The following is a 10,344-nucleotide window of genomic DNA, read 5'->3' on the forward strand; positions in this document are numbered from 1 at the left end:
ATTTCAATCTTCGTCACTGCAAGAGTCGAACAAACCCTTTTTCCTCATCCTCTCGAATTCCTTATCGATATCGTAGTTTCTGCAAAAAAAAAGAATCATTCAGTTTTCGTTGGAACGCTTCAATCGAAAAACGTTATGAAAAACAATCCAAAAAGTCAGAAGTGGCAACAAAATCTTCTGATCTGGAATACTCCATACTTCATGCATGTTTTTATTTGTTGAAGCGTAAGATGCGAAAATTGTTGCATACCAGAAGAAATGGTGTATTTTAAGAAACATGAGGTAAGGATACTCAAAGTCTTCCGATGCTAATAACTCACAAGGATGATGAAAATAATTTTCAGCTTAAGGTACTCATTTAGAAATAAGACAAAATGAAATGAAAAATATGAAAAACAGCGAAACAAGGTAAAAAGTTACTAGAAGAAAGCACTCGAAAAATCTAGAGAAACAAAAGAAACCCAGATCAAACCAAAACATGATGCAACACAAATCAAACAAGTAGAAACAATAGGCACGTACTGTCATCTCTGTGGTCCCGTAGTCTCATGGAGTATTTTGAAAGTAGTGAAGTGCTTCTGGATTTGAAAAGCTTTCATGGGCACAATCAGAGATATGTCAGTCCTTTCCCAATCAGAAAAACCGTAAATATGAAAAAGATGTGTCCTTAACAAATGACAACATGATTTAATAACTGAGTTGGGATCTTGATCTTACCCATTTTTGCAGTTTAACCTTCTGATGGCTTCCAATAAATGTGGCAGTTATTCTCATTATTTTTGACGAATAATTGATGAAAATATTTATATTTGAAGACTGCTTTATTTCACAAATGGATCAATTATATAGAATGTCCCTTCTTCACATATGTTTTTTTCAATCGATTCTCTAAGCCCTAATCCACATAAAAAGTTTGTAACTCTCAATTGATAAAAATATGACTTTACAAATATCAACCAGTTTCAAAACAGAATAAATCAAATACTGCTTATAAATATAAACCCAACCAAATTCATTTTATTTTTTTTCCAGGGGTGGCACAGCTCATTATGAAAACTAAAATTGGCTATATCTATCGTTTTATCAGAGCCGAATCGGAAAAAATAGTATAGGATAAAAGCGTTTTTTGTTAATCTCAAGAATCTACTTTTAAAATATTTGTACGAGTCAAAGACTCCCCCTGTATAGCGAGGGGTATAATGGTATTCCTTTTTCAAAAAAGGTTGAAAGGCACGAGAATTTATAAGTGTTGTCTCGTAGGCATTACTAATGTGATCTCAAATAATTTTGGCTGTTACATTTTTTCGGCATATTCATTACACGATACAGGTATCATATTATCAGAATGATAAACATTCATTGAAATCAATTTTGTTCGAATCAATTCGAGAAAAAACTGATGTAACTACTCACTTGTGAAATTCGGCATAATCACGTTTATTTTTATCGTTATAGAAAATTTTCATAGCAACCACAGTGGTTGTCGTGAAAATTGCAAGTCCAATTAAATTTCTTCCTATCTGCCTTTTCAGCAACCCCTTCAGTTGGGGTCTGGGGTAAACTTTAGCTGTTGCGTCGGTCATTCTTTATGTGAAGAAAACACTTAATTCACTTTGTTATGTTCGAACTGCAATACTCGGTTCGATAGATTTTCACGTTTCACACCTTTTCTAATAAGAATGATGACGTTATCTAATATTGACAGATAAAGCCCACTCGAGGACGATAAAACAGACTTATGTTTACTAATCTCCCGATGTCCATGCCTTGCGGTTGGTTTATCCCAAGCTGCGGAAAAAATGTAGTATTATGCAACGAGAAAAATGCGGAATTCGGATTCTATTCAGATTGTTGAGATATTTTTCCGAAGCTGAGAAATCACTTTTTGATTCATACATTTTTGCGATATAACTTCTTGGATGAATGTGAGAAAAAAATATTTTTTATAGGATTAATCTTTTTTACGCGCTTATTAGCGGGTGAAAAGGCGCTTAGAATTTTTAGGTAGAACATATTGCATATAGAGAAATGCGTAGCATACCAATGGCGAAGCCTTGGAACATAGATTATGCCCGGGTTTCATAAAGCTTGACCAGGGAATCAACGCTTGATTGACGAATAGACGTCAATTTGTTTTTAATCGATAATTCAATCATGATCATTCACATTATCATTCTCGCATCAAATTAAGATGTTCCTACGTCCATTCAATTATTATCAATAGCTACTTCTTTGATATATTCAGAAATTAAAATGTTTCAGTGATTTCGTTTTAGAATTCGAGTAACTGTCAAATCGTTGATCGGACAATCAAAGTTTTATGAAACCCGCTGTGAATGTTCTAAGTTAAGGATGTAGCGTGTAATCTGATCTACCAAAAGCTGCAATTGGTTTTTCTCCAATTGAATTATTTTTCGTTTTACGCATCAGGAAAAGATTTGTCGAAAAAATCTGTCGTCGTATCGTTTTGAAAATGAGAATATCGATTCATTATACCCTGCTCAATCAGAAATCGCAATCGGTTCTTTTTCAAGTAAATTATTTTTCTTTTTACGCCCTTCAGAAGGTCGGCAAAATTAGTAGGGCATACTAGCCGAAATAAATTTTTTTCTTCAAAACTCAGTTCAGATTTGGAATCAGGGACCTTGAATTATCCATCCAGTACATATGTAGGGCTTGGATTCCAGAATCAAATCAAAAAAACCCAAAGGTCATCATGAAGAATTTCATCGAAAAATACTTTTTTCGTCGTATCGATTTGAAAATTGGAATGTAGATTCATATTAAACCATGCTCAATCAGAAACGGCAGTCAGGTCTTCTTCAAGTGATTTTTCTTGCTGCACATCAACAAAAGTTGTATTAGCAATATGTCCATCGTATATTCTTTTCAAGACTGTAATTACCGAAGCTGATAATGTGTTTTTATGGAAAAAAGGACAAAAATATCAAAAAGACCTTGAAGATAAATTGAATGAAAGAATGCTTCTTTATTTTCAAAACTGGCGACGGAAAAAACACCACAATTCGATTCCATTTTATTTATGCTGAGCTCTTTATTGTTGAAAGTACATAGAGATGATCTCAGTGATAAATAACAATTCAAAATCTTCTCAATTAGATTTCATTGAACAGAAATTTATTGGGTGATAGTTGACTATAAAGAATCCCTAATGATTTTTATGAAAACATAAGAATTTAATGCACCGTTTTTTCAACCTATATTTGTTTATTGCATATTTTAAATTGATTTTCATAATGTCTTGAATTATATTTCCCTATCCCATTCCAATCCAGCTTCAGTTTTTTTCAAATAGAAATTTTCAGTACCTCAATTGGATCAGTATAATTATATAAGTTGTCGTTACAGCTAATACCTGCAAATGAATGAAAACATTTGAAGATCTTAATCTTAATCTTTCCAAATTTATTCTCACCGTGTGTAAAAACGTCCAATCCAGAGGAAAAAATCCGTATGCTGTAAATTTCAACTTGCTCGTCATAAACCTCAAAGATATGAACTGGAGATAACGAATCTGGCTGTCGATTTTGCCACAATCTGCATATTTGTTCCATATATCATGCAAAATAATGACAGATCGGTTAGCCTAAAATCAGGAGTAGGTAATCAGAATCGTACTGAATATCAAACACATTTCAAAATCAACCGAAAACTCTCAATGTTCTTGGTTCATTATTTTTAATGTACGTGCAGGCTGAATCAAGAAGACTTTGGTCGCATATAAGTAAATACAAATTTTTGGCCGACGTTTTGCTCTTTTTATGATTGCTCTATACAGGGTGTGTTTAAAGGTGAGAATTCTTTTCGACAATTGATAGGGATGCCGTATATATTTCTCTATATTCATGACTTTTGTTAAGTTATCTAATTTCTTCCTTTGTTATTCAAACCTTTAATTTCTACGACTTTCAAAAAAATGTTAATATGGAACTGTTCATTTTTTTTTCGGGGAAAAACAGAGATATAAAATAAACGTACTCTGGTATCTGATTTTTCAATCCGATACCATTTTGAAAAAAATTCATTCCTGAAACAAATTGATGGGAGGTCACTAAGGTTAGTGATCTCTATCAAATGATGAGTATTGTTTCAAGTTAAAACTTTATACATATGTCGAATATTGTGTCGAAAAACTCACTTCTTGTGAAAGCGTGTTCCATGTGAATATAACGAATCCAAGTTTTGTCAATTCTAGGGATACCCATAAGGCATTTTGAATTTGCAAACTATTCGAAATGACCAATGAAATGAAGAAATAAGAAGCATATATCATTTCAGCTATATTAATGATGAGCCACATACAGGTGCTCGATGATAGAAATGGATTCAGATCTTTCAACGAATCCACAACATCATAATAATTCGAGGATATTTTCTTCAACAGTTTTATTTTGTACGCTTTTTCTATACGCTGAATTTCTTTTTTTGAGGTTTGATTTATAGTCCCCAGAAAATATGAAGTGGTGTCTATGTCGTCTAATTTGCTCAGATTATGGTTCAGATGAATAAATAATTCCTTCGTTCTCCCCAAAACTATCGCCATAAGTTCAGTTTCTAAGGCATGTCTATAGCATGTCATCATCCAATTTATCAATAAATGAATGTTCAGAGGTTTCAACCTTTTCAATTTGAATAGCATTGTGGAAATAATAAAAAAGGTAACTATTAGGATAAAACTTCCAGCCATTCTCTTTCTTCGAATCTTTGAATTGATACTTATTGTCGAAACATATAGGCGGCTGAGTTTATTCAAGATTTCATTGTACTTCGGAAAATAAATGAAATTCCATGTACATTTCAGAATTACACTCAACATATTCGCTGTCAGCATAACTTTTATAATATTCGCATCGAAATCTGAAACAAAAGTTGAGAGGTATATTAGCATATATTCATTGAAAATAACTGAAATTTTGTAGATGAAAACGAAAAGTGTATACTGCCAAGTACGCTTGTAAATCTGCTCTTTGAATAACAATGAGATTTCGATTTTTTTTTTCTCGAGTGCATTGCATTGAATCATTTGAGAGGTCGTCACCATAAAACAGCAAATTTATACTCGTGAAAAATATATGAAATCGTGCTAAATACATTTTCCTTTGTCCCAGGACTAATTCAACTGAGACGGTTGATTATTAGACAAGCCACCTTATTTTCATTGTTGATTTCAATAAATAACAATTGAAAGTTGAAGAAGTGCATTTGAGTTTTGAAATGTGATAATTTCGAAAAATGATTTAAATGTGAATGCTGCGATCTCACTTGAGCGATAAAAAAACTACACACGAAACTGAAATGAGTGAGGTAAAGTTGGTAAAAATGCACGGGAAAAGAAAAACTAACTTTAGGAAGTGTATAAATAGGAGCAAAAATTGTCTTACTTTTCTTTCAAGTACTTATCTCAATTAAAAAATCCCGAAATTAAAATATTTCCCCTTATAAACAGTAAAAATTTCATCACCTGTTTTATGATAGGATATAAATTCATGACCTTTCATGAAAGTCCACAGAAAAACGAAGTTAAAAATTAGAAAGGGAAGAAACTTGACATAGTGATATACATTCAGTTCCAAAAAGAACACTCCCTCGAATGTTATTATCCAAATGAACCAATTGGGCAAAATTTGAGTTATATTATCGCTCATTTTACTAAGAACAACTCAGTAATAATGAGTGCGACATCCATTGGAAACAATATCATCGAACCAAATTATTAATTCATCAATGTTAACATCAAAATAATTATATCATTCTTTTTTGACCTTTGTAATTATCGAAACTATTAGATGATTGGCTCCTGTTAAAGTGCTAAGTATTGAGTTCTATTCTTGACAGGAGACAACATAATACAATCCAATTTGGTTAGGGTGTGTTCAAAATTCATTGAAAGAGTTTTCCCTAAGCTAATATACTAATTCGATTTAAAAACATAAGTACCTACCTACATAATATAATATAATTTTTTGACTCACCTCATCTGAAAGTGACGTCCAAATGTAGATCACCAAGCAGTTTTTTAGGATTTCATGAAATGACCATAACTGATGATACAAACTCAATTTTTTCCTCAGGATCGAGTCGATAACGAAATGACAGGAATGAATAAGATGGATAATGTTCATAATCAACCATAAGTAGGTATCAAATGTCAGAACTGAGGTCAGGGCTATCACTGAATCAACCAGACTAAAATGAATTGAGGAAATCTTACGTATGCTATTTATTTTCAGTAGGAGATCCCTCTTATTGTTCGAAAAATTAATTATGTTCGTTTCTTGTCTTATTCTTTCACCCAGTATTGAAAAGATCCCTTTGATTTCACCCAGAACAAGGGCTAAGAACTCCCCTTCTAAAGCATGTTTATACGAGACCAAAATCCAGTTCAAGTGATGGAAAAATTCATAGAACGAAAATGATCTTGTGTGAATTAATTTCAAAGTTATTTCGATGGAAACGAAACAAGTAACTACTGATATTTGTAAACCAAACATGTTTCTCTTAAAATATTTCACAGGAAAGACATCTGTATTCATGGTACTTATTATGCGAAAATACTTTCTTGAATGGTTCAAATTCCAAATCAACCTTATGGTTATCAGCACACCCTCTAGCGTTATCACATATTTCATTACACTCCCAATATATTCTGGAAAAAATATACCTATTCAGAATGATTTCATTGCAGGTGATGATTTATTCAAAAAGCATAGTCAGCCTTATCAATGATGAATTTTTTGGACGTATGTGTATCCTGAAATCTGAGACAAAACTTTCATTCGGTGATAAACAAAAAATCATACTTACAGTGGGTTTCATAGAACTTTGATTGTCCGATCAACGATTTGACAGTCACTTGACTTCTAAAACGAAATCACTGAAACCTTTTCATTTCTGGATATATTGAAGAAGTAGCAATTGAGAATAATAGAATGGACGTATAAACATCATAATTTGATGCGAGAATGATATTCTGAATGATCATGACTGAATTATCGATTGAAAACAAATTGACGTCTATTCTCCAATCAAGCGTTGATTCCCTGATCTAGCTTTATGAAACCCGGGGTATATGTCATGTTGGTGGTAAAGTTTGAGAATGAAAACTTTAACCGATGGGAGCTTAATTTGATTTTTAATCGTCCACCACATAAATGCTAACTCAGATGTTTTCCAAAATGGCCAAGAATTCATCCATGTAACCTTGATGTACCTATATTTACTTACCTCCATGCAAATTTGATTTGATATAGATTCTATCTTGTGCGAATGTCCATATGTAAAAGGCATGTATAATCAGTGATAGTGCTATTTTGATATATTCAGCTCTACCAAAAATGATTCCTAAGATAGAAAAATACCAGTTGGATAAAAAAGGAAAGAAATGGATACTTCCTAGAGAATACATTTCTGTAGGACGAATACACATAATATTCCTGAATGACGAATAATAGATATAATTCATCATCATTATTATTCTTTCGAATAAAATATTAATGGACGTGTTGATGTCACTCCATTAGAATAAATTGATGTTATTGCACAGGGTGTTTGTTAACATAGAAAACACATTTATTTCATTATGTATTTGGATTACTACTAACGAGAATTGAAAAAAATTCAAGTCAAAGAAGCTTCGAGGGTCGACATGTTCTGTGCTCTGTGTCTGGCGCTTGTAGTACAAGAGTTGGCGACCAAAAACGGCAAGCAAAGTTTAAGGAGTAAACTCTATAATCTTTGACGGCAAGAGCAAAGATTATAGCTTAACTCTATAATCTTTGGGCAAGAGTTTTGCGACTTTGAATAACCCCAGCCCCCAGCCAATTAGCCTTCTTCCACCAATCCACTTCTCTTGGAAATGATCTGCTGAGCCATTGCAGGCCATTTGCCACGTGATCTCTTCTTACCACTCCCACTCCTACGAAATTAGAATATGTATATCGACGAGAATAAAAGCTCTAAGTTTATGTATACCTAATCATAATCATGAATAGGTCCTATTTTCAACACAAGTATTTCTCTATATGCATTTGAACAACATACATTTTATTTTTTGTTTTTTCAACAACAATATTGAGACTATTATGTATCTACTAGAAAAAGAGGTGCATATTAACTAAACAACTTCTAGTACACCCCAATTGATGTGTCGCCTTGACATTCGTCTTCTAACAATAGAGGCTCATGTTTTCAGTTGAATGAGGATAATAATGAACATTGTAGAAGAAGCCACAATCTGCAATAAAAAAATTTTAAAAAAATTTGTATTTTCATTTTTTCGCTGAAACATACAGAGTGCAGAATTGTTTTGACCAAAGGGAAGAATCCATATGCAGAGAGTTTCAATTTTGTTGCATGCATCCTCATGCAAATATACTGCAGATAGAGTAGTTCCCTCTGGAATCTCCCATTTTGCATATATTCATTCCAAATGTCGTGGATTAAAGTAACACTTTTGTTTGCCTGAAATTTTAGAATATTTTCAAACATTCTACAATAAAAAATTCATGAAAACAACATGTGCCTCATTTCTATCAAAACTTGCTATCCGTTGATCCAAGCAAAGTGTTTTGCCGATATACAGAGCGTTCAATAACTTATCGAAGTCGCTGCTCGATATTCCCCAAAGCTCTTCCTTGAAGAAAGTACCCTTGATATTTGTATATTGGGTTTTAGACAGAATCAATGAAGGGTAAACTAAATTTTCCAGTACCTCTGCATCAGAATCGTACTATTCAGATTTTTTTATTCACCTTGCTGTAGTTGTACTTTCGAGTGAAGAATATAAAAAATATATAATAATAATTTTTAACATATTTTCGAAAAAAAAATATTACGAGTTGAATTATTGCAAATTTACGGAACAAACACCAATGAAATTTGACTTGGATTTTGCATTATTTGAAGGACGCATTGTTAATGGCATGTATTCTCTAGGGTAAAAGGATTAATTTCTTGAAAAAATATTAGTTGGCGTTTGATGAAATCTAGTTTCAACTATATAAATAGCGCACTTAAAACGAGTTTTAACATATACAGGTGGGGGATCTATTAAACGTTAACAGAGAACTAATCACAATTTTGAGCTTCATGTAGTGGTTTTCTAGTGTAAAATTTTTCCTTGAAATATTTTTAGAGCTACGAATTTACATCGGAAACAGCACACCACTGAAATCCTTCATTTTTGACATTTTCATTTCAAATATCGAACACAGCCATCCAAAATTTGGAGAAAACTAATATTAACTTGTTGATTTTTTATAAGGTGAAGATTGTTCATAATTATGAAAAACTTACCTCATCAGATACTTCGCTCCAAATCGAGATGATGAAATAAACCTTGAATATTTCAAAGAAAAACCACAAAAAGTGCAACACAGCTAGCTGACCAGAATGTAGCGACATGCTGATGATAAAAATTGTTGTTACAAGGTTAATGAAATTCGAAGTCATCCAAACAGCAATATCTAAAGACATCACGGAATTTAGTTTCACCAATGAATCCAGAATTTCGTAATGTATCCTTGAAAGTCTTCTCAAGTTCAGAATTATTTTTTTCAAATCTCGACCATATAACAGTTGATTCTTTTCATCTTGTACATTTTTCATCAATTTTGATCTCCTTACTATTCTTTTATATTGATCTGATATTCCGTAATTCAAAATCACATATATTTGTTTTATAATTCCACATATCAGTGACAGGAATTCGCATTGTAAGGCTTGTTTGTAGATAACGAAAAATGGAAAACACAAGTTCGATTTCTCGAAATCTATCTTGGGTCTATGTATTTCGAGAGTTATGAATAACGACATGTTTATGCAGGTTACTATCACAATAAAGAAACCAAACTTTCTTGGTTTCATTTTCTTTATATTCCGTATCATGGCATAACGATGAGATAAATCATTCAATAAAACATCATATTTCCAGCTTTTGAATAAAGCCCATATTAATCTTATCGTGATCGAGATAAAGTCTGCCACCTTTACGACCTTAACAATGTTTTTGTTGAAAGCTGAAAAGGATTTGAAAATAAAATATTCACACAGCCAAACACAGAACATTCGGAGATGTTCGTGAGTATAATTTCATTGCGCTCTTTTGGATGTAAGAAAATGTAATAGCGAGTATGACCTGACCAGTCCCAAAGGTTGCATCAAGTTACACATGCATATCAAAAATCCTTGTCGTTAAAAAGATATTCAATATACATCAACATATCAAAAAATTTTTTAAATGATCATGTTTTGTGAAACAAAAAAGTTGAATAGAAATAAGTAAGGGGAATAGCATCGTATCCAGCGATGTAAATCAGTATACTT

The 10,344-nt window shown here is 32.5% G+C and overlaps 3 protein-coding genes across 5 annotated transcripts; all 3 read right to left on the reverse strand.

Annotated features, from left to right (window-relative positions):
• LOC123307592 (cytochrome c oxidase subunit 6C-like) lies at nt 1–1,695 on the reverse strand. Its single transcript, XM_044889965.1, has 2 exons — nt 1,414–1,695; nt 1–79 (listed from the first exon to the last, which is right to left on the reverse strand). The coding sequence occupies exons 1-2, from the start codon at nt 1,581–1,583 to the stop codon at nt 4–6; spliced, it is 246 nt and encodes an 81-aa protein (XP_044745900.1). The 5' UTR covers nt 1,584–1,695; the 3' UTR covers nt 1–3.
• On the reverse strand, nt 1,531–6,589 carry LOC123307591 (putative gustatory receptor 28a). Of its 3 annotated transcripts, none has more exons than XM_044889962.1 (3): nt 5,994–6,585; nt 3,437–3,607; nt 1,531–1,788 (listed from the first exon to the last, which is right to left on the reverse strand). In XM_044889962.1, exons 1-3 carry the CDS (start codon nt 6,552–6,554, stop codon nt 1,693–1,695), a joined length of 828 nt encoding a protein of 275 aa, XP_044745897.1. In that variant the 5' UTR covers nt 6,555–6,585; the 3' UTR covers nt 1,531–1,692. The 3 variants fall into 3 exon arrangements, with proteins under 3 accessions (XP_044745897.1, XP_044745899.1, XP_044745898.1); XM_044889963.1 differs by lacking the exon at nt 1,531–1,788 and adding an exon at nt 3,213–3,376 and having other exon boundaries at nt 5,994–6,589; XM_044889964.1 differs by lacking the exon at nt 3,437–3,607 and having other exon boundaries at nt 5,994–6,589.
• Nucleotides 6,590–8,100: 1,511 nt separating this feature from the next.
• On the reverse strand, nt 8,101–9,650 carry LOC123308668. The gene is made up of 3 exons (XM_044891433.1): nt 9,316–9,650; nt 8,311–8,481; nt 8,101–8,254 (listed from the first exon to the last, which is right to left on the reverse strand). Exons 1-3 carry the CDS (start codon nt 9,625–9,627, stop codon nt 8,201–8,203), a joined length of 537 nt encoding a protein of 178 aa, XP_044747368.1. The 5' UTR covers nt 9,628–9,650; the 3' UTR covers nt 8,101–8,200.
• Nucleotides 9,651–10,344: the final 694 nt, after the last annotated feature.

The sequence above is a fragment of the Coccinella septempunctata genome, chromosome 2, assembly GCF_907165205.1.
Source record: "Coccinella septempunctata chromosome 2, icCocSept1.1, whole genome shotgun sequence".
NCBI classification, from domain to species: domain Eukaryota; kingdom Metazoa; phylum Arthropoda; class Insecta; order Coleoptera; family Coccinellidae; genus Coccinella; species Coccinella septempunctata.